General features: G+C 43.0%; 1 protein-coding gene across 2 annotated transcripts in view; it reads left to right on the plus strand.

The window, feature by feature from the left end:
* trmt61b (tRNA methyltransferase 61B) overlaps positions 1-24,944 on the plus strand; it is a 45,124-nt gene that overhangs the window by 5,024 nt on the left and 15,156 nt on the right. For both annotated transcript variants that reach the window (XM_068027687.1, XM_068027693.1), the window contains exons 2-5: positions 4,269-4,371; positions 7,969-8,159; positions 16,913-17,004; positions 23,638-23,852. In XM_068027687.1, the coding sequence (XP_067883788.1) occupies positions 4,269-4,371; positions 7,969-8,159; positions 16,913-17,004; positions 23,638-23,852 (601 nt within the window). The remainder of the gene's footprint in view (positions 1-4,268; positions 4,372-7,968; positions 8,160-16,912; positions 17,005-23,637; positions 23,853-24,944) is intronic.

Consider the following 24,944-nt stretch of genomic DNA (forward strand, 5'->3'; position numbering starts at 1 on the left):
GAAATGGCCTGGCAAGCCACTCAGTTGTCAAGGGCAATTGGGGATAGGCAATAAATGCTGGCCTTGTCAGTGATGCCAATATTTCATGAAAGAATTTTTAAAAAGCACAAAGTAGTTCACGATTTCTAAAAATGGCAAATTTATCCATAATGGTGACCCATCTTACTATCTAATTTTTCCAATAATTTTCACTTCTTCCATGTGTTGCCCAGTGTCATTAACAAAGATGATGCTGAACTTCTCATTAGCAGGTAACGTTGCACATGGCATTTGCTGTGCATCCTAGCACACCTGCGCAACTGTTCTGAGGCCCTATGTGAAGTATGCATATGCAAGAGTAGGAAACCAAGCTGTAATACTTTAGCAGTGGCCTTGTAATGGACCCATATCCTGGGCTTCACCACTCTCTTCAAGCCCTTCAGGAAATGAGGAACTGCGTTGCGTTCAGTCGTGCCACCTAAAAAAATGGAGGATCTTTCATGACCTCCGGACATCCCAAAGCACTTTACAGCCGGTGTAGTCACTGTTGTAATGTAGGATCACACAGCAGCCAATTTTGCACACATCAAGGTCCCACAAACAGCATGGGATAATGATCAGATCATTTTTTTTTTTAGTAACGTTGATTGAGGGATAATTATTGATCAGGTACTGGAGAGCACTCCTACGCTCTTTTTCTAAAATAGTGTCATGGAATCTTTTACATCCACTTGAGAGGTCAGACAGGGCCTTGGTTTAATGTCCGACAGTGCAGCACTCTATCAAAGAGACAGATGGCCTGGCTGGGGCAAGAGGGAATCTTAACTGATGGTTCAGAGTAAAGGAGCATCCATCTGCCAGAAGCTCAGCAGCCACTCAGGTTTATGGGTCAGAACAAACAAAATCAATGGGTGGATCAGTAACAATTCTTTTAGCAAAGAGCAGGAAGGTACAGAGAAAGGGTAGAAAACACCCTCAGCCGTGAGATTGTAATCACAGGCTTTGGTAAAGAAAGAAAAACAAATCCAAAAGTAAAATATAGAAAAAAATACTGAAATAAAGTGAGTAGTTCCAAAGAACAATGTTTACAGAATAAGGAGTAACTTTAAGTCATGAGACATGAATATCAGCTTTCATCTATTTTTAAGGTACTAATTGCACAATGCCAATAAAGTCAAATGAACATAGATAAACAGGAACGCAAAGTAAAGTTTGAAGGAGAATAAGTAGACAAAACATATTTTACTTAAGATATCCTTAAAATAAAAGGTCTCAAGTCTCAAGTTATTTAGTTGCTAAATGGGCAAAATTGTATGATTGTAATATGTGAACACTACCTGTTAAGAAAAAAAAAATCAAGTATAAAATTCAACAGTATTACTATGATAAATTGGAGTTTTTTGTATTCCATTAGTCACGGTCCTGTAATTATTTTTCTGCTTGGATTAAAAATAGTGTGTGCCTTTTAAGATTTTGTTTAAAAAAGTGCACCTTTAAGGGAGAGAATGTTCTGGTGACAGTGTGCCACAGCTTCATTTTCTGTTACCCTGGGCAACAGCAGGAGAGAGAGAGAGGTCACATGGTAATGTTTCCACTTGGCTGTGTGGGGAACTGGAAGAAACCAGTTAGTTCTGAGACACTTTCCAGTGAGGTGAACTGAAAAGAAAGGAGCTGTTTATTTTCTCTCTCAGCAGAAAATTCTACAATGAGCTACAAGCCAAGTTAATTTTCTGAATAAAGAAGAAAAGCCTTCTTTGTCAAGAAACCATTTGTATTGCTGTGCTCATCGTTCAAAGAACTATTTAATGCTTGCTGCAGCCGAAGAGTTGAATGCCTAACTTCTGAAGGACTATTTTCATCAAATCCACATTAGAAGATCTCATCCATCGGGAACGTAACCTGCAAAAACTTATACTTATTTATTCTTAAGAGACAGCTGATTTTTAAAAAGTCTACTTTTAAAACCAGTTAACTGTTAGCTTTTTTGAGTATATGTGTTAAAATAAGTTGTAAGATCTTTAGACATAGGTTTATCTTAATAGTGTTTAAGATTTAGTTTTTTTTAAAATAAATAGTTAATTTGTTGTTGTCTGAATATACTTGGTTTGGTCTGTTTTAGTCTGGGATTACAGAAGAGGAATTTTCCTCCACGCAAGATCAAGTGGCAGGTTGTTCAACCTTGCCCATCTAAGAGCGAAGACCAAAGTACGGAAAGTCCCATCAGGGAACTTCTCTTTGCTGACGATGCTGCATTAACATCTCACACTGAAGAGCATCTGCAGAACCTCACCGACAGGTTTGCGGCTGCCTGCAACGAATTTGGCCTAACCATTAGCCTCAAGAAAACGAACATCATGGGACAGGACTTCAGAAATGCTCCATCCATCAATATCGGCGACCACGCTCTGGAAGTGGGGTTCAAGAGTTCACCTACCTAGGCTCAACTATCACCAGTAACCTGTCTCTCGATGCAGAAATGAACAAGCGCATGGGAAAGGCTTCCACTGCTATGTCCAGACTGGCCAAGAGAGTGTGGGAAAATGGTGCACTGACACGGAACACAAAAGTCCGCGTGTATCAAGCCTGTATCCTCAGTACCTTGCTCTATGGCAGCGAGGCCTGGACAATGTATATCAGCCAAGAGCGACGTCTCAATTCATTCCATCTTTGCTGCCTCCGGAGAATCCTTGGCATCAGGTGGCAGGACCGTATCTCCAACATAGAAGTCCTCGAGGCGGCCAACATCCCTAGCTTTTACACCCTACTGAGTCAGCGGCGCTTGAGGTGGCTTGGCCATGTGAGCCACATGGAAGATGGCAGGATCCCCAAGGACGCATTGTACAGCGAGCTCGCCACTGGTATCAGACCCACCAGCCGTCCATGTCTGCGCTTTAAAGATGTCTGCAAACGCGACATGAAGCCCTGTGACATTGATCACAAGTCGTGGGAGTCAGTTGCCAGCGATTGCCAGAGCTGGCGGGCAGCCATAAAGTCGAGGCTAAAGAGTGGCGAGTCGAAGAGACTTAGCAGTTGGCAGGAAAAAAGACAGAAGTGCAAGTGGAGAGCCAACTGCGAAACAGCCCTGACAACCAATTTTATCTGCAGCACCTGTGGAAGAGCCTGTCACTCTAGAATTGGCCTTTATAGCCACTCCAGGTGCTGCTCCACAAACCACTGACCACCTCCAGGCGCTTACCCATTGTCTCCCGAGACAAGGAGGACAAAGAAGAAAAAAAAAATGAAGAGTCTGGGATTACTAGAGTGTTTAATTTGGCTGTTTTCTGCTTGGGTGTGAAAGCTTAATAATATGCTGTGACCTGTCCAGTGATGGGACTGAACTGACAGTGCGTTGCTCCCACCGTGATCGTAACACATTTCATTATAGGTGAGGTTAGCATCAAACAGTTTCTAATTCAAAAGCATTTGTAAATAAAAACCTCCAAATTCACATGGATTGTTTACATGGATATTCTTCGTAATAAAGAACATTTTTTTTGGTATCATTAGGAGTTGTAGTGAAAGTCATTTTTAAAGAATGAAAGTTTTAATATTCTGTATAACAATAATAACCTTTGTTGGAGAGAATTAAATTAAGCACGACCAGCTAACCTATTTCGTGAGTCTGAAAGGTAGAATGAGAATCATACAGAATGAAGGGATACATACAGGGAAGGGGAAAGTATGAAGGAGGTGGCCTGTAGTGAGAGGAAGTATACAGGAGGAGCTAGGCAGACAGATCAAAAAGCACTGAATGGAAAGAGTGAGCTAAACATCTACAGGAGATCAACAAATTAGTCTTACAGAGAAGAAAATTGAGGGGCAAGAGTACTGCGTTTGATTCAGTTTGTGATGTATTTCTAACTACATTTTTCTGTATACTTATTTTGAATATGCCACACTTTGTAATGTCAAATGTTATGACAGCGAAAGAGAGACAGTCATTTTGAGCCAGTTTTTCAGAACTAATGCATGAAATTTATAAATACTTTCCAATCTCCCAAAATTCCTTCCCTGAATTGCAAATAAAGTCTAATTGACCTCAAGCCATGTTTACTTCTGGGAAAGAGACTTTGTGGCCTAAAAGGACCAACAAGCTCCACCTTAGCAGCAGAATAATATGCTGTGGATGGTGTGTAATGCTCCTGTAATAAGCAGCCCAACTTACAGTGAGAAACATCATGGGAGATACTTTATCCTCCTCTCTGGGAGGTGTGGTCCTTCTCCCAATTCAGGTTGAAAACTTCAGTATTTCCAAGTAATTTTTTTTTTTTCCTTTCTGCTTCTTCCAGGACATTAGTGCCATGTTGACGATGATGGATGTTAGTGGTGGAGACTGTGTTTTGGAGTCTGGTTCAGGATCTGGAGCAATGACACTGTTTCTGTCCCGAACAGGTAATGTGTATATCAGGTCCCTAATAGAAACTGACTGACTTTGAATTTTTTTTTTATTTGTTTGTGGGATGCGGGCGTTGCTGACTAGGCAGCATTTGTTGCCCATCCCTTGACAACTGAGTGGCTTGCTAGGCCATTTCACAGGGCAGTTAAGAGATAACCACATGTAGGCCAGAACAGGTAAGGACAGATTTCCTTCCCTAAAGGACATTAGTGAACCAGATGGGTTTTTATAACAACCGACAATGGTTTCATGGTCACCATTAGACTTGCTTTTAATTCCAGATTCATTAATCGAATTCAGATTCCACCATCTGCTGTGGTGGGATTCGGACCCATGTCTCCAGAGCATTAGCCTGGGCTCTGGATTACCACTACACCACCACCTTCCCACCACCTATCTTATACATATCTATGTTGCCATAAACTATTATCAGGCTGGCCAAATGAAATCTTCATTGCATTGTTTGCACTGGACTTCATTACTGTATATATAGTTGAAATCACACTTAAACCAATATGCTATTATTACAAAAGCAAAATTCTGCGGATGCTGGAAATCTGAAATAATCGACCTGAAATGTTAACTTTGTTTCTTTCTCCATAGATGCTGCTTGACTGCTGAGTATTTCCCTAGCATTTTCTGTTCTAATTATGCTTTTAATTCATCAATCAGCTTGCTCTCACCACCAATGACAGATTTATACCTTTGCTGTAATGTTTCATAACTCAGATGCTCTCTTCAGACACAACCCAAGTTTGGAAGGATAAATTTTATAATTATACAGCTAACTGCTTCTGCAGTTCAAATGAATTGAAGAAAACTTTGAAATCCATACAGTGTTTTATTATGTCATTGAAATGTCAGAAAGCACTTGTTGGAGTGAACTGCTTTGCAAGTGGTCTCACTGCTATTATGTGATTATGAAATTTCACATGCCCACTGAATGGTTTACAGAATTCTTAATGATAATACTACATCAGCTATAAAAGCTTTTATTAAATCACAATGAACTATTTTCCATAAACTTACATTAACCATGTTGAAAGTCAGCTTAGTAGATTGGGTGGAGAGACATCAGAGAAAGTTAATAGTGAGATACATTTTGGAAGGAAGAATAAAGAGAGGACCCTTTACATTAAATGGCATAACTCAGAGGAACTGAGATTTAAGCAGAGAGCTTAAATTTATTTAGCAACTTCCATGATCTTTGGACATCTCAAAGCTCTTTATAGCCGTTGAAGTACATTTGAAGTGTAATCACTGTTGTACTGTAGGAAAAGCGGCATCCAATTTGCTCATAGCAAGTTCCCACAAACAGCAATGAGATGATCGAATTTTCTGTTTTTGTTTAGTGGTTGAAGAATCAAATTTTTTTTCTGTGCACCTAAGAGGGTATATGGGGCCTCTTTTTAACCTCTCATCTAAAAGATGACATGCGAACATACGAATTAGAAGCAGGAGTAGGCCACTCGGCCCTTCAAGCCTGCTCTGCCATTCAATAAGTTCATGGCTGAACTGATTACTCCACATTTCCACCTACCCCCAATAACCTTCCACCCCCTTGCTTATCAAGAATTTATCTACCTCTGCCTTAAAAATATTCAAATACTCTGCTTCCACCGTCTTTCGAGGAAGAGAATTCCAAAGACTCTCAACCCTCTGAGAGAAAAAATTTCTCATCATCTCTGACTTAAATGGGTGAGCTCTTATTTTTAAACAGTGACCCCTAGTTCTAGATTTCCCCACAAGGGGAAACATCCTTTCCACATCCACCCTGTCAAGACCCCTCAGAATCTTATATATTTCAATCAAGTCACCTCTTACTCTTCTAAGTTCCAGCAGATACAAGCCTAGACTGTCCAATCTTTCCTTGTAAGACAGCCTGCCCATTCCAGGTATTAGTTTTGTAAACCTTCTCTGTAGTGCCTCAAAAGCATTTACATTTTTTTTGCTGACAGTGCAGCACTCCCTCAGCACTGCACTGGAGTTCCAGCCTCAATCATGTACTCAAGTTTCTGAAATGGGACTTGAACTCACAACCTTTTCATTGGTATGGGAAGAAGAAAAATGACACACTGGTGCAGTGGTGCTGTCCATTTGATGCTCAGGCTGAGGCACATTATTGCATCACAGTAGAAGGGGCTTTTCTGCCTTTGCTATACTTAACCTACGAAAATGTTTGATACTGATATTTGGTGCCCAAAGTTCCAAGTTTTCCATTCTCACGCATTAACATCCCTCATCTTGAAGTTAAAAAATGTATATAATCAGAAAATGTTATGCTGCATGAATAACTTCTGATCTATTTCCAACTTTGATAATCTAAATTCACAAAATATTTTTTTAAAAAATGTTAACAACTGAATATGTCCATGGAAAATAATTTGAATTAATTACATTTTGAACTCCATACTGACAGCTGTTGCAAAACTCATTTACCTGCATAATGACAGCTTACCATACATCAAAGTAATTCATTGTGTGATTTCAGAATTCTCATCCTTGTTTTCAAATCCCTCTGTGGCCTCGCCTTTCCCTGTCTCTTCAATTTCCACTAGCCCACAATCCTCTGAAATGTCTACACTCCTCTAATTCTGACCTCTTGAGCATCCTCGATTTTAATCGTTCCACCATTGGTGGCCTTGCCTTTAGCTGCTTAGACCCTAAGCTCTGGAATACCCTCCCTACACCTCTCCACTTCTCTTTCTCACTTTCCTCCTTTAAGAGACTCCTTAAACCCTCTAAGCTTTTGGTCATTTGACCGAATATCTCTTTATCTGGCTCAGTATCATATTTTGTTTTATAATGTTCTTGTGAAGCACCTTGGGGTGTTTTATTATGCTAAAGGTACTATATAAAGATAGGTTGTTGTATGTTGGAGCACTTTGAATGCTCTCCGAGATGCAGCACTTTTACAGGGACTCAGCTATTAGTTCTGTTTTTACAGCAGCACATTACTTGATCTTTGTGAATCAGGGATTCAAAGTAAAGTATCTCTTAAAATTAATATAAATAAGGATTTTTGATTATATTTATAGAATTCCAGAAAACAAGAGAACTTTTAAAATTGCAATTTTTTCTTTGCTAGTGTTTACTGATAGCTCAGTGAGAAGATGTTGCTGCTGATGTGTGGCATTGAGTCTTAAAAACCAGATCTAGGTAGGTCTGTGCTGAGTTAGCTGGGGCAGCAGGTGGGATAGGGCAATTTACCTTTATCCCCTTAAGTGACATCGGAGGAAAAATCAGCCAGGGTTCCCATTTTTAGCTGTCTTCTGCTGACCCTGCAAAACATTGCACCATGGTTAAGGACAGAATTGGGATGAACTGGCCTCTATGGTCAAATCACCTGTTCGGTCTCATACGCAAAGGTTGGCCAATTGGATGCTGTACCAGAGGTCTGCCAAGCTCCTCGAAACCAAATCCCAGTGTGAGTCGACACCATCACTGCAGGGAGGTGGACACTTGTGAAGAAAATTATTTGATTAAGAATGTGTGTGTATGTGCATTTTCACATGTAATTCCATTTTGTTTCCTTCCCCATTCCCCCCCCCCCCCCCCACCCCCACCCCCCCCCCCCCCCCCAACTCCCGCAGTGGGATCTTCTGGGCAAGTGTATAGTTTTGAGGTAAGACAGGATCACCACCACAATGCTAAAAGAAATTACCAGCGCTGGCGGAATGCCTGGGAAGCGTCCCGTGAAAAAGAGTGGCCAAATAACGTTGACTTCATCAATAAAGATATTGTATCTGCTGCTGATGATATCCAGGGAAAAATGTTTGATGCTGTAAGTAACCTGTTGCTTTTACAAATACGTTCTGGATCTGAATGTAGCCCTTTACCTTGCCTTCATTCCAAATGCTTTGGATTTGCAAATGTAGAGAATGAAAGTCTCCCATCATTCCGATAGCTTTATTGAATCATAAAATAGTACAGCATCACAGGAGCCATGCAGCCCATCAAGTCCAGTTAGTCTCACTCCCTGGCTCTTTCCCCTGCAGTTTTTCTCCTTCAAGCATTTTTTTCTACATCCAGTATTTAACTTCTTTACCTCAGTTGTTGCATTGGTTTGGTGCTTCAACAGATTGTTTGACCATTGGTGGCTGTGGTTTTAGCTGCCGAAGCCCTAATTGCTGATATTCCCTCCCTGATCCTCTCTGCCTCTCAACCTCTCTCTCCTTTAAAACATTCCTTAAAACCCACCTCTTTGACCCTGTTTTTGGTTAGCTGTCCTAATATCTCTTAATATAGCTTGGCATCAGATTTGGTTTGGTACCACTCCTGTCAAGCACCTTGGGATATTTTACTATGTTAAAGGTGCTATATAAATGCAAGTTGTTGTTTCATCTCCCACGGACAAGCTGAATTATAATGCACAGTGGTGTGTGGTGGAGCAGAGGCTTGTGAGTAGCATGCTGGGGAATAGAACCATAGAACAATTACAGCACAGAAGGAGGCCATTCAGCCCATCATGTCCGTGCTGGCCAAAAAAACTAACCGCCCAATCTAATCCCACATTCCAGCACTTCGTCCGTAGCCTTGCAGGTTACAGTACTTCAGGTGTATGTCCAGGTACCTTTTGAAAGAATTGAGGGTTTCTGCCTCCACCACCGTTCCTGGCAGTGAATTCCAGACACCCACCAGCTTCTAGGTGAAAAAGTTTTTCCTCATGTCCCCTCTAATCCTTCTACCAATCACCTTAAATCTGTGACCCCTAGTAACTGACCTCCCTGCCAGGGGAAACCGGTCCCTATCTAGGCCCCTCATAATTTTGTACACCTCCATTAAGTCTCCCCTCAGCCTCCTAAGTTCCAGGGAAAAAACACTAGCCTAATCTTTCCTCATAGCTGCAACTTTCAAGCTCTGGCAGCATTCTTGTAAATCTCCTCTGTACTCTCTCCAAAGCAATTATGTCTTTTCATGATGTGGTGACCATAACTGTACGCAATACTCTAGCTGTGGCCTAACCAGCGTTTTATACAGTTCCAGCGTTGCATCCCTGCTTTTGTATTCTATACCTCGGCTATAAAGGAAAGCATTCTATATGCCTTCTTCACCACTCTATCTACCTGTCCTGCCACCTTCAGGGACCTGTGGACATGCACTCCAAGGTCTCTCACTTCTTCTCCCGTTTATTGTGTATGCCCTCATTTTATTTGCCCTCCCCAAATGCATTACCTCACACTTCTCTGGATTGAATTCCATTTGCCACTATCCCGCCCACTCAACCAAACCATTGATATCTTTCTACAGCTATCCTCTTCACTATCAACTACACGGCCAATTTTTGTGTCATCAGCAAATTTCCCAGTCGTGCCTCCCACATTTAAGTCCAAATCATTAATATATACCACAAACAGCAAGGGACCCAACACTGAGCCCTGTGGAACGCCACTGGAAACTGCTTTCCATTCGCAAAAATGTCCATCGACTACTACCCTTAGTTTCCTGTCACTGAGCTAATTTTGGATCCAACCTGCCACATTCCCCTGTATCCCATGGGCTTTCATTTTTACTGACCAGTTTGCCATGCAGGACCTTGTCAAATGCGCTACTAAAATCCATGTAGACCACTTCCACTGCACCACCCTCATCAATCCTCCCTGTTACTTGTTCAAAAAACTCAATTAAGTTAGTAAGACATGACCTTCCCTTAACAAATCCATGCTGACTATCCCTGATTAATCCATGCCTTTCTAAGTGGCAGTTTATCCTGTCCCTCAGAATTGATTCGAACAATTTACCCACCACCGAGGTCAGACTGTCTGGCCTATAATTATTTGGCCTATCTCTCACACCCTTTTTAAACAATGGTACAACGTTCACAGACCTCCAATTATCTGGTACCTCGTCTGTATCTAGTGAGGATTTGAAGATAATCCTCAGCGCATCTGCTATTTCCTCCCTGGCTTCTTTTAACAACCTGGGATGCAGTGGTCCTGGCGATTTATCCACTTTCAAGGATGTCAGACCCTCACATACTTCCTCTCTCATTATGCCTTTCGTATCTAATATTTCACACTCCTCTTTAACTACAATGTCTGCATCAACAGTGACAAAAAACTCATTAAGAACCCTCCCCACATCTTCTGCATCCATGCATACGTTCCCTTGTACATCTCTGATAAGCCCCACCCTTTCCTTAATATTTGTCTTGCTCTTAATGTACTGATAAAACATCTTTAGGTTTTCCTTGATTTTACCTGCCAGTAATTTTTTATGTCCTCTCACTGCTTTTCTAATTTCCTTTTTTACTTCACCCCTGCGCTTTCTATACTCCTCTAGGCTTTCTAAAGTATTAGGTTTTTTGTGATCATCATAAGCTTTCTTTTTCTGCTCTAACTTATCCTGTAAGCTTCTAGATAACCAGGAGGCTCTGGATTTGGCAGTACCACCCTTAATCTTTGTGGGGACATGCCTACACTGTGCCTGTAGTACCTTGCTTTTAAATGCCTCCCACTGGTTATAAATGGTGTCAACGGATTTAAAAAAGAGAAAATACTTTAAAATGGAATCAAAGATGCATACATAACAAAACTGTACATATTTCCAATCAAACTGACTTCGTTCATCACAAAATTCATAAGAGAAGCCCAAAATGAATTTAGATGCTGTCGCATTTTGGACTATATATAAACAATGGGATTTTCTGACCTGGTCAATTTAGATGCTCAAATCAGAAAACTGTCGATTCCTAATCGACTCCGGTTCAAAAAGTTAAATCAATTGAGAAAATGAAAAGCTCAGGTTATAATTTGGCTTCTGACTATTTGAACTGTACCTCAGTTGACACCATCCAGGACAAAGCAGCCAACTTGGTTGGCACCCCATCCACCACCTTCAACATTCAATGTCTTCACCATTGTGCACAGTGACAGCAGTGTGTACCATCTACAAGATGCACTGTAGCAATTCACCAAGTCACCTTAGACAGCACCTTCCAAACCCGTGACCTCTACCAACTAGAAGGACGAGGGCAGCAGATGCATGGGAACACCACCACCTGCAAGTTCCCCTCCAAGTCACACACCATCCTGACTTGGAACTATATCGCCGCTCCTTCACTGTCGCTGGGTCAAAATCCTGGAACTGCCTTCCTAACAGCACTGTTGGTGTACCTACACCCCAAGGACTGCAGTGGTTCAAGAAGCCAGCTCACCACCACCACCTTAAGGGCAATTAGGGGTGGACAATAAATATTGGCCTCGCCTGCGACCTCCATAATCCCATGAACGAATATAAAATAAATCCACTGGTACTTCTGGGTCTTTATCTAGGGCAACCTCTTGACCTTACACAGCATCATGAGGCAATTCTTCAGTTTTCAGCATAAAATGAGCAAGTTTTAGACTCCAAATTAATAGCCCTGTAAATATGAACACTAAAAAAAACCCAGTGACTCCTGAAAATGCCGACGTCATCAGAGTGCTCCCAGCTGTGCACATGCTGTCAGTGAGATTCTGCGCATGTGCAGCCTACGTCTTGATAGGATTAATTGGCGCATGCGCTGGAAAATGTCATCAGCTACTCACTCCCCTCACCCACTCACCCCAGGCCTCGAAGCTTTCTTCCTATACCCCCTCCTCCTCATCAGCTGCTTCCCCCATCACCCCCTCTCAGCTGCTCGACCCAGGCCTCGCTACTGCTTCCCACCCCCCTCGGCTGATTGTTCCCTGCTCCTCGCCACCCCGCTCTACGGCTGCTCGCTCCCCCGCCCTCCAGCCCCTAGCTCTAGGCTGCGCCACATCCCTCCTCTCGCCCACTAGCTCCTACATCACCCCTCGTGGCTCGTCTTGCTTCTTGGGGTGGCATGTGGAGAACGATCGAACGTGTGAACGAGTGGCTGAGAGGAGGGAAGTGACGTGGCCTGGAGCTAGAGTCTGGAGGGTGGGGGGAAGCGGGGAGCGAGCGGCTGGAGAACGGGGTGGGGGTGTGGGCAGGAAGCGAGGATCGGGAAACAATAGGCCGAAGGGAGCGGAAGGAGGGGAGCAGCGGCGAGGTCTGGAGCGAGCAGCTGTGGGTGGGGGGAATATGGCGAGGCTGTAGCGTGTAAATGTGTGGATTGGGAGAATGGTAGATTGCGGCATGGGGGGGGTGGGGTGGGGGGGGGGGGGGCAGAAATTCAGAGTTATTTTCTCCAGAAACTTCACAGTGTAAATGTTGACTTTATTGTCCCATAGAAAGTTGCTTTCCATTCCAAATTTCAATTGACAGTCTCTGTCAAAAAAAATCAAAACAGTTGAGCAGGAGACATCCAAGAAATGATACAAATGAAGCAATGGCAGGAGGGAGTGGGGGACTGTTGGGGGTGGGATGGAGGCGGCGATGGCAATCTTTGAGGGGATTTTCAGATTGACGTTTTTCTGTGATAAATTGAGCAGCGTCATCTTTAATCCTGGCAGCTGCCTGAACGTCGCAGACAGTGACGTTTCAGTGAAAGAGGCTGCATTTGTGCATGTGCTAGTACTGTGCCACCTAGTGGTTGCATTGGCAGCAAACCCAGCCAAAAAACAAAGTGAAAGTAGAGGATAACATTTATAGCTAACTATTGATTATACTGCAACAATATCCAGAAATGTTAACATGCCACATCATAAACTTGAAAGCAGTAATTGTAGAGTTAACTATCATTAAAAGTAAATCCTATATAGATCTCTTCTAATAACAGTAATATTTTTTAAAAAAATATCACGGGCAGGATTTTCCTGTGAGCTTCAGGACCCCATCATCAGGCTCAAATGGGAGTCAGAAGCCCACACTATGTGGGAAACAGTCACTCACCTGTGATTTTCCCCAAATTGGCCAATTAATGGTCAGAGGGCGGCGGGCTCCTTGTTTATTTATTTAGAGATACAGCATTGAAACAGGCCCTTCGGCCCACCGAGTCTGTGCCGACCATCAACCACCCATTTATACTAATCCTACACTAATTCCATATTCCTACCACATCCCCACCTGTCCCTATATTTCCCTACCACCTACCTATACTAGGGGCAATTGCTAATGGTCAATTTACCTACCAACCTGCAAGTCTTTTGGCATGTGGGAGGAAACCGGAGCACCCGGAGGAAACCCACGCAGACACAGGGAGAACTTGCAAACTCCACACAGGCAGTACCCGGAATTGAACCCGGGTCGCTGGAGCTGTGAGGCTGCGGTGCTAACCACTGCGCCACTGTGCCGCCCTATGTGTCAATATGGACAGTGGGTGGGCTCTTGGAGCTAGAGGACCAATAGGAGACCCTCCAACTTGAAAGCAGCAGCTGGATGCCATGGCAGGTAAGTGAGAGAGAGGGCGGCCCAAAAAGGAGGCTGCCCTGTCTCCAACTTTTTCAAATTTGAAATTAAAATAGATTCAGCAGGCAGGCCACCAAGGGATTGGTGGGTGGGGGGTGAGGCGAGGAGGGGAACACCTCCACAGGGCAGTCTACTGTAAGGCCTGCTCAGGTATAAAATTGAAACCCGACCACAGCCAACCCGAACCCAACCATGGGCCCGAGTCCTTTAATTCTTTTTCACGCCTGACACTACCTGACACGAATATTCATTCCAGCAGATGGAATTATGGGGAATCATAGGTGAGTTCCCGGAGGCAGCATTGTCCAGCCCGACCCGACCCGACCCGAACCCGAATGCTGGACTCAGAATATAGACCCAACCCGACCTGTAGTCGGTCTAGTCGGGTTCGGGTCGGGTAGCCGTGCTTTAGTCTGCCACTGCTGCTGAACCCAGGCAGGCAGGGTGGGCCCTTAAGCCTGCCTCGAGTGCTGGCCCCTAGTCTGCCACTGGGAGGCTGCATCCACACAGCTAAACTGGCCTCGCTGCCTGCAGAAACTTGGAGGTTGACAGGAAAATCCCAGTCAGCCTCCAACAATAGACCTCAATAGGCAAGATGGAGCTGGGGAACTGTCACGCTGGCTGGTGATGCTGTTTTTAGTGTCCACCTGTCTTCATGCCCACCCCAGCAGGGCCTGAAAATTTTGTATTGTTCCTGTATAATAATGAAATAGCATACTGTAATTAAAAAAACTTAAACTTGACTATGTACTTTAAAGGATCCCATCTATTCAAAGGTATACCCAATGGATTGGTTGTTAAATGCTCTGCCTAGTCTGGTATTGAGTCAGAATGGTTCAAGATTAAATTTTTAGGGGGGAATTTTATGCTGTACCCCCGTGGCAGGTTTGGAGGCAGGGAGAGCATAAAATTGGGTGGGATGGTGGCGCTGGGGGACCCTGCCACCTTCTATCCTTTGCCAAAATCAAGTCCAGGGCAGGAAGGCCTGTTAACAATTGTGGCCCTTAACTGGACAATTAATGCCCAGTTAAGGGCCTTATCCCGTCGTCTCCGCAGTTATCCATACAGCTAGTGGCCCTTTCACCACACGGGAATAATGGCACAAAAAAAACTGTGTGGGCTGCTTCCTGACTCTGGGGAGGTGGGGGGGGGGGGGGGGTGTTGCGAGGGTGTCCCTCATTAAAAGGCACTTATTGCCTGAACGAGGGACCCGGCATCAGGAAGGAGGGGACCCACTGAGAGTCGACCCCCACCCCAGCCCATACCCCGATCTCCTATGACCCCCACCCCGCAAGACCCCACCAGCCCTGACCTACTTGTAGCTTGGGTTGAGTGTGTGCCTGGGCTTTGGGTAGGTACTCCACTGGCAACAGCCACCAGCTCCGCAGTGGCGCTGCTCAACGAAAGAGCTGCCGGCCTGTAATTGGCCGGCAGCTCTCCGAGGGCAGGAGTTCCGTCGCCAGGGTCCTTGATTCCTTGGAAGGCCCGCCGCTGTCCACTTAAGTGCCTAATTGGCACTAGATTCAGCAGACCTCCCACAGAAGAGGTGATGCAGGGTTCTCGACGTCACATTTTCCAGATGTTGAGACCCCCATCGCCAGAATAAAATCCCTGCCTGTGTTGAATTAACTGATCTCAGCTGGGACAGCAGAAAGGGTACACTGACTTTCCTTGGCTGGGAAGAGAAAATAGCAGCCACTCTTGGCTACTGGCTAGTGACTTACTGGAAAGTGTGCCTTTGTATCACATCAGCATCAGACTTGGTTACAGTGTCCTCAATGGCCTGTTGATATTTATGGACTAGGCCATTTGAATGAGTTATTGAAGGGCGACTGAAGCCCACGGAATTTTACCCAGCATGAGTCTGTGTGGCCGAGGAGGAAGAAGAATTGGAGGGGAGTTTTTTTAAAATTGATTGTTATTTGTGCAATTTATACTAGGATGAGCAATACGAATATACAAATTAGGAGCAGAAGTCGGCCATTTGGCACCTTGAGCCTGATCCGCCGTTCAATAAGATCATGGCTGATCTGTTTATGTTTCGAATTCCACACTCCCATCTATCTACCTCTGCCTTTAAAAAAAATATTCAATGACCCCGCCTCCACCACCTTCTGAGGCAGAGTGTTCCAAAGTCGCACAACCCTCAGAGAAAAAATTTCTCCTAAAAGGGCGACCCCTAATTTTAAAACAGTGCCCCCTAGTTCTGGACTCACCCACAAGAGAAAACATCTTTTCCACATCAACCTTGTCAAGACCATTCAGGATCTTATATACTTCAATCAAGTCTCCGCTCACTCTTCTAAACTCCAAACAAGCCCAGTCTGTCTAACCTTTCCTCATAAGACAACCCACTCATTCCAGGTATCGATCTAGTAAACCTCTTGTGAACTGCCTCCAACACATTTACATCCTTTCTTAAATAAGGAGATCAAAACTGCACACAGTATTGGAGATGTGGTCTCACCAATGCCCTGTATAACTGAAGCATAACATCCTTACTTATATTTTCAATTCCTGTTGTAATAAAGGATAGTATTCCATTAGCCTCCTTTATTACTTACTGCACCTCCATACTAACTTTTTGTGACTCATGCACTAGAACACCTAGATCCCTCTGCACCTCGGAATTCTGCAGTCGTTCTCCGTTGGGGATTTGTCATTACATGTCAGGATCTTTTGTGCATTCTTTATCTTTTTTCACCTTTAATCCAAATTTTGTATTAAACTTATGAATAAAGACCATAGAAAGTCAAAACATGAGAGGAGCCCATTCAACTCATCATGTCTGTTCCAGCTCTTTACGAGAGCAACTCAGAACTAATCCCACTCCCCCATTCTCTCCCCATAACCTTCTGCTTCAAATATGACCCCCTCATTATTGACGATTCGATCAGAGGAAGTAGTTTCTCCCTATTTATGCTATCAAAATCCTTAATAATCTTAAAAACTTTTATTAAATCTCCTCAACCTTCTCTCCTTCAGTGCAACTGCTTCTAGTATCTCAAGTCTCTCCTTACACCTATAGTTACCCAGCTCTCCCCCACCCCCCCACTGCCCTTCTGACTCTTTCTATTGATTATGTACTCCATTCCTTGTTTTATTCTTGCAAACCATATTATTTCACACAAAATTGAATCTTCCACATGTCTACCCATTCCACTAATCAGTCTGTATCTTCAGGTGAATCAAATTTGAAATGCATTTTGGATTAATTTCTCCATCTTCTTGCATCCTTTGCAGATCGCTTTGGATATGCTAAGCCCACAACTCGCTTTGCCTGTCATCTACACACACCTGAAGCAAGGTGGAGTCTGTGCAGTATATCTAGCAAAGTAAGTGTAAAGTAGGTTTACTCTGTTTCAGTGCAGTTATCCTTATGGTAAAGAAAGAACGAACTTGCATTTTATATCATGCCTTTCCTAACCTCAGGATGTCCCAAAGCGCTTTACAGCCAATGAAGTACTTTTGAAGTGTAGTCACTGTTGTAATGTAGGAAACACAACTCCCACAAGCAGCAGTGTGATAATGACTAGTTAATCTGTTTTAGTGATGTTGATCAATGGATAAATATTGTCCAGGATGTAGAGGATAACTCCCCTGGCTCTTCTTTGAAATAGTGCTGTGGGAGCTTTTACATCCGCCTGAGAGGGCAGATGGCACTCGTTTTAACCTCTCATTCAAAAGACGGCACCTCCGACAATGCAGCACTCCCTCGGTACTGCACTGCAGTGTCAGTCTAGATTATGTGTTCAAGTCTCTGGAGTGGAACTCAAAGTCATAACCTTCTGACTCAGATGCGAGTGTGCTACTAACTGAGCCATGGCTAATACCATTTCTAAATACCACTTTCCTTGTTTCCCAATTACACATTCAAAACATTTCTAGATGTACTGTTAATACTGCTGTACAAGACATCTTGCAAATATTTGTTCTCAACATTGTATAGCTGCAATTACTACACAGGTTATAGGCAAAAAATAAGATACAGCTCCATGACCTTGAAAGCTCTTTACAACTATTTTTGTCAAAGACAAGTGCAGTAGTGAATTTTGTTTTTACTGTTCTTATTAAATTATCTTTGTACCAATATTCATGGCACTAAAACTTGTTCAGTTTTTTATTTTTTTATTTAGAGATACAGCACTGAAACAGGCCCTTCGGCCCACCGAGTCTGTGCTGACCACCAACCACCCATTTATACTAATCCTACAGTAATCCCATATTCCCTATCACCACCCTACACTAGGGGCAATTTACAACAGCCAATTTATCTATTACCTGCAAGTCTTTGGATGTGGGAGGAAACCGGAGCACCCGGAGGAAACCCACGCCGACACAGGGAGAACTTGCAAACTCCGCACAGGCAGTACCCAGAATCGAACCCAGGTCCGTGGAGCTGTGAGGCTGCGGTGCTAACCACTGCGCCACTGTGTTGTGGATTACTATCGTTTCCTGAACCCATGTCATTTGAGTTATGTCAATTTTTGATTTTTTTTCCCAACAAAAGTGCTTATTTCTGTAAGTAAAGCTTTCAAGCACAGTGCATCTTTGGAATTCTGTACCCCAGAGGACTGTAGATGCTCAGTTGTTAAGTATATTCAAGGCTGAGATTGATAGTTTTTGGACTCTAAAGGAATCAAGGGATATGTGAATAGGGCAAGGAAGTGGAGTCGAGGTCGAAGATCAGCCATGATCTTATTAGATAGCTGAGCAGGCTCAAGGGGCCACATTGCTTTCTCTTGCTACAATTTCTTATGTTCTGTCATCAGTCATGGAGCAACACATTGGCATGGAGTTAGTGGGGAACCAGGCAAATCCTCATCAATTGTGTTAATTTAAACATTCTCTGGGACTCAAACCAGTACGATTGATGGTGTCCTTTTGGGAGTAGGGTAATGGTTACAGTTTCTACAAACAGTGGCTACACTTCAAAAGTACTTCAATGGCTGGGAAGTATTGGGGATGTCTTCAGGCCATGGAAGGTGCTATATAAATGTAATTCTTTGTTCTCTTTTACAACACTAACTTCAAGCAAGCACAGATTCTAACAAGTGGCTGCTTGTAGTGCAGTTCTATGAAACGGCAGGCTGTAAGCATCTATCTATTAGATGTTTGGTACTCATAATATGATCCCAACAGGTATTTATATCCCATCTCCCTTTCCCCTCTGGCCTTCAGTAGGCTTGCTGCTCCATGTGCTTCGATATCTTTATTCAGCAGGCCTGACTGTGGAATATTGACGCACTTTTCACCCTTACACTGCAGCAAAACAAGCCAAGTGAATGTCATCATTAGACAGCTACTGGAGAGTCAATGGGAGGGGTTTATTGAAACACAACTAGTTCATTTGTACTGTCATTTTTTTCATTCGATGGGTAACTTTTGGCTCTCCACTTGAAAGCTGTCCCTGTTTTAAAATCAGGAGCCATGTAGGAAATTACAGATACAGGCCCACATCCTGTCACTACATGGTGAGGCGTGCAGCATCATTCCCTTAAACAAGCTGTTGATTGCAATTGTAGCCCGAGGCAAAACATAAGAACACACAAGGACACAAGAAATAGGAGCAGAAGTAGACCATATGGCCCTTTGAGCCTGCTCCACCATTCAATATGATCATGGCTGATCTTGGACTTCAATTCCCCTTTCCTGCCCGTTCCCTATATCTCTTGATTCCCTGCGAGAACAAAAATCTGTCTATCCCAGCCTTAAATGTATTCAGTGACGGAGCATCCACAACCCTCTGAGGTAGGGAATTCCAAAGATTCACAACCCTTTGAGTGTAGTAATTTCTCCTCATCTCAGACCTGAATGATCCGACCCTTATCCTGAGATCTAGATTCCGTGTTCTAGATTCCCTGACCAGCGGGAACAATCTACCCTATCAAGCCCTTTCAGAATCTTGTATGTCTCAATTAGATCGCTTCTCATTCTTCTAAACTCCAGAGAATATAGTCCCAATTTACTCAGACTCTCATCATAAAACAACCTCCTCATCCCAGGGACCAATTTAGTAAATCTTCTCTGCACTGCCTCCAGAGCAAGTATATCTTTTCTTAAATGTGGAGACCAAAATTACACACATTATTCCAGGTGCGGTCTCACTAAAGCCCTGTACAATTTTAGTAAGACTTCTTTATTCCTGTACTCCAATCCCTTTGCAATAAAGGCCAACATGCCATTTGCCTTCCTAATAGCCTGCTGCACCTGCACCTGCATGTTAACTTTGTGCGTTCCTTGTACGAGTCTCTCTGAACATCAATACTTACCAGTTTCACGCCTTTTAAAAAATATTCTGCTTTTCTATTTTTACTACCAAAGTGAACAACTTCACACTCCATTTGCCATCTTGTTGCCCACTCACTTAACTTGTCCATCTCTTTGCAGCCTCTCTACGTCCTCCCCGCAGCTTACCTTTCCACCAAGCTTTGTATCATCAGCAAACTTAGATACATTACTCTCTGTTTCTTCATTCAAGTCATTAATATAGAGTGTAAATAGCTGAGGCCCCAGCAGTGATCCTTGTGGCACCCCACTATTCGCTGCCTGCCAACTTGAAAATGCCTCATTTATGCCCACTCTCTGCTTCCAGTCTGTTAACTAATCCTCTATCCACATTAATATATTACCCCCAACACCATGAGCCCTTATCTTGCCTATTAATCTTTTATGTGGCACCTTATCGAATGCCTTTCGAAAATCCAGATTTACTACATCTACTGGTTTCCCTTTATCTACCCTACTCGTTACATCCTCAAAGATCTCTAATAAATTTGTCAAACAGGATCTCCCTTTAGTAAAACCATGCTGACTTGTTCTAATCATTACTATGCTTTTCCAAGTGCAATGTTGAGGCATCTTTAATAATAGTTTCCAGCATCTTCCCAATGACTGATGTTCGGCTAACTGGCCTGTAGTTTCCTGTTTTCTCTTTACCTCATTTCTTGAAAAGCGGTGTGACATTTGCCAACTTCCAATCAGACTGGATCATTCCTTAATCTCAGGAATTCTGGATAATCATAGCCAGCACATCTGCTATCTCTGCAGCTATCTCTTCTGGAACCCTAGGATGTAGACCATCTGGTCCCGGGGACTTATCAGTTTTTAGTCCCTCAAGTTTCTCCAATACTTTTTCTTGGTTGATATCAATATCCTTAATTTCCTCACTCTTCTTAGCCCCCAGGTTACTGCCTATTTCTGGTGTGGAATTTGTGTCTTCTGCTGTGAAGACAGACACAAAATATTTGTTCAATGCCTCTGCCGTTTCCTCATTCCCCATGATGATTTCTCCAGTCTCTACCTCTAAGGGACCAACTTGAGCTACTCTCTTCCTTTTTATGTACTTTATGATCCTGTACTTTTTTTCTTTTCCGGGAAGTATGCAGTGTGCCTTTAAGGCTGTAACAGGATTAGTACTGCTTTAAGGCAGCAAGCTCCAGGGACTGTGTCAAAGGTTGCATTCTCATTGCCATAGAATACAGCCAACTTCAAATATGCATTCTCGTTGCCGTAGGATACAGCCACTCAGGACCAAGGACATGAGATACAATGTTGCCAATTGACATTTGAAACTAGTTGAAAACTGGCTTTTGAGACACAGTTAACAGATACACACACACATTGTCTGCCAGCATATACCGAAGGAAAAGAGAGCTCTCTCTCAGTTTACTTAAACACTATTTATTGTACTCTCAGAATTCTGAGTCAAGCCAGATTAATTTCTTAAAAGAAAATAACCAAATTCCTTTAACTACTGAACTGTAATTGTTGAAATTCATCGCTGGAAAAGAACAGCATCAATTCAACTGCTGAACTAGACTAAGGACTGTTCTACTGTTTTTCTCCCCATCGGACGCTGTGAGGACTTCAAGCAACCTTAGGCTGTTCTACGTTGGAAGAGTCCACTTCGGCAGGAGCGTAAATCTACAAGAACACTAATTTGTTTTCTATTTAAAATGTTGTTTATATCTTAGTAGTGTTTAAGAATTTCGTTTTTCTAATTAAACAGTTAATTTGTTGATCTAAAGACACCTGGTTTGGTTAGCCTCATTCGGGAGTTAATAGATGGTACAATTTGTCTGGGTCTTTCTTTAATTTGGAAAGTTTAAAATGATATGTTGGGCGATTTTTATGACCGTGATCAATTAGGAATGCTCTGGATCAGAATCTGAGCAAAGGTGGTGTAATTCCAGCCAACATTAGCAGCATCCAGGTCTTGGAACATGATGTATATCCTGTCTGGAGAAATGTACAAGTGCTTGTTGACCAGCTCGAACAGAATTTTGAAGTAGGTTTTGTTCTGCTTGCCGCCGACCTTGCAGTGCTGGAGGGATGGGACTGAATCAACGGTGCGTTTCTCCCACCACAAAGAATCGTATATTTTGATTGGGGGCTTTGACTTGAGTGGTCAGTCTTAACTTATAAAATCTCTTACAATCTGTTTTTATATTGCTGGCTAGTTTACGCTCATATTCTATTTTTTCCCTTTTTATCAACTTTTTGGTGACCCTTTGCTGGTTTCTCAAACACTCCCAATCCTCAGACTTGCTACTATTTTTTGCAACGTTGTAAGCCTCTTCTTTTAGTCTAATACTCTCCATAACTTCCGGAGTGAGCCACGGATGGGTCTTTCTTGATGAGTTTTTGTTTTTGAATGGAATGTACTTTTGTTGAACCCTTTGAATTGTTTCTTTAAATGGTTTCCACTGTTCATTTACTGCCATACCTTCCAGTCTATTTACCCAATTAACCTTAGCCAGTTCTCCCCTCATACCTTTGTAATTGGCTTTGTTTAAGTTTAAGATTCTTGTTTGTGATTGAAATGTCACTTTCAAACTTAACATGAAATTCAATGGTATTATGATCACTATTTCCCAGTGTATTTTTTACTGTGACATTGCTTATTAACCCTGCTTCATTACACAAGATCTAAGATAGCTTTATCCCTAGCCGGTTCTACAATGTATTGCTCCAAGAACCTGTCACGAAAGTATTCTACAAATTCATCTTCTAGACCACTGTTGCCAATTTGATTGTCCCAGTCTATATGCAGATTAAAGTCCCCCACAATTAATACATTACTTTTTTACCTGCTCCAATAATTACCTGTTTAATGTTCTGTCCAATAATATAACTACTGTTCGCAACATTAGCAACACTGAACTATAGACTAATAAAATTTACACAGATAGGTGGGAGAGAGTCATGCGATTAGTTAAGAAAAAAACATTTACTTTTAAGCCATTTAAATCTGTTCTCCTGAACTCCCTGCCCAAACATACAAAATTCTTACAGGGCTCGACAAAACATACACAATTCTTACAGCGCTCGACAGGGTAGATACAGGAAGGATGTTTCCCCTTTCTGGGAGGTTCGAGAACCAGGGGACACAGTCTCAGAATAAGGGGTAGGCCATTTACGACTGAGATGAGGAGGAAATTCTTCACTCAGAGGATGGTGAATCTTTGGAATTCTCTACCGCAGAGGGTTGTGGAGGCTTAGTCATTGAGTATTTTCAAGACAGAAATCAATAGATTCCTAGATATTAAAAGCATCAAGGGATATGGGGATAGTGAAGGAAAATGGCGTTGCAGTAGTTGATCAGCCATGATCTAGTTGAATGGCGGAACAGGCTCGAGGGGCTGAATGGCCTACTCCTCCTCCTATTTCCTTTGTTCCTAATTATTCTTCGCTTCACTTTTCACTTTCTCAAAACCCGTTTTTTTGATCGAGCTTTTGGTCACATCTCCCAAATCTCATGTCATGGCTTGCTGTCTGTCCTTTATTCCTTCTTTCCATTTCTTTTTCTTATTCCTCCTACCCCCCCAGCCACCCATGCAATACATCTATGGGTGCTTTCTATATTAGAGGTGCTAGATAAATGTACATTGTTGTTGAATTAGTGTGACAAATTTTAATAGGATCCCAGAGTACTGGGTTCTTCTGCTAACCTATGTTACTTGTAGTATTACCCAGGTTGTCGATCTGTTGGAAGGAATACGCAGCTCCGGGTTATCCCTTTCTTGTGAGAAGATCCTCGAGGTCATTCACAGGAATTGGCTTGTTGCACCAGCTCTACGGAAGGATGGCAGCACAGCACCCCGAGTGGAACCGCAAAGGAACATGTATGATGAGTTCGAGGATGAGGAAGAAAAAGATGCAACCGTGCTGGAGGATGATGGTAGAGTATTTACTTTGAATCAAGCTTTTTTTTTTACATTTACTGATTTTTAATGTTTATGGTGAAGGATGAAACAGGAGATTTGAGTTGCTGCCCAATCTGGCCAAATTAACAAGATTTCTGCCCCCACTCCATACCTCAGAACTGTTGAATCCAAGTGCATCACTACTCAACACAAAGTACAAGCTTATAGAATTGTTTGAATGGTTGGTGCACTATCCCAAGCACCATTTTGGGGGAAACAGTGGCATAGTGATAATGTCACTGGACTAGTGATCCAAAGGACCAGGCTAATGTATTGGGGACATGGGTTTAAATCCCACCACAGCAGCTGCTGGAATTTAAATTCAATTAATAAATTAAAAACTGCAATTGAAAGCTAGTCTGAGTTTCAGGGCACCATTACCATCATCGATTATTGTAAAAACCCATCTGGTTCACCAATGTCCTTCAGGGAAGGAAATCTGCCTTCCTTACCTGGTCTGGCCAACATGTTTTTTTTATTTGTACGGGGGATGTAGGTACACCAGCAGTGCTTTTAGGAAGGGAGATCCACGATTTGAGCCAGCGACAGTGAAGGGGAATGGTGATCTCGTTCCAAGTCAGAATGGTGTGTGGCTTGGAGGGGAACTTGCAGGTGGTGGTGTTCCCATGCATCTGCTACCCTTGTCCTTCTAGGTGGTGGAGGTCACGGGTTTGGAAGGTGCTGTTGAAGGAGACTTGGTGAGTTGCTGCAGTGCATCTTGTACATGGTACACGCTGCTGCCACTGTGCATCGGTGGTGGAGGGAGTGAATATTGAAGGTGGTAGATGGGGTGCCAATCAAGCGGGCTGCTTTGTCTTGGAGGGTGTCAAGCTTCTTGAGTATTGTTGGAGCTGCACCCATCCAGGCAAGTGGAGAGTATTCCATCATACTCCTGACTTGTGCCTTGCAGATGGTGGATAGGCTTTGGGGAGTCAGGAGGTGAGTTACTCAGCGCAGAATTCCTAGCCTCTGACCTGCTCCTGTAGCCACGGTATTTATATGGCTGGTGCAGTTCAGTTTCTGCTCAATGGTGACCCCCAGGATGTTGATAGTGGAGGATTCAGTGA

Source organism: Heterodontus francisci, chromosome 3, assembly GCF_036365525.1.
Source record: "Heterodontus francisci isolate sHetFra1 chromosome 3, sHetFra1.hap1, whole genome shotgun sequence".
NCBI lineage: Eukaryota > Metazoa > Chordata > Chondrichthyes > Heterodontiformes > Heterodontidae > Heterodontus > Heterodontus francisci.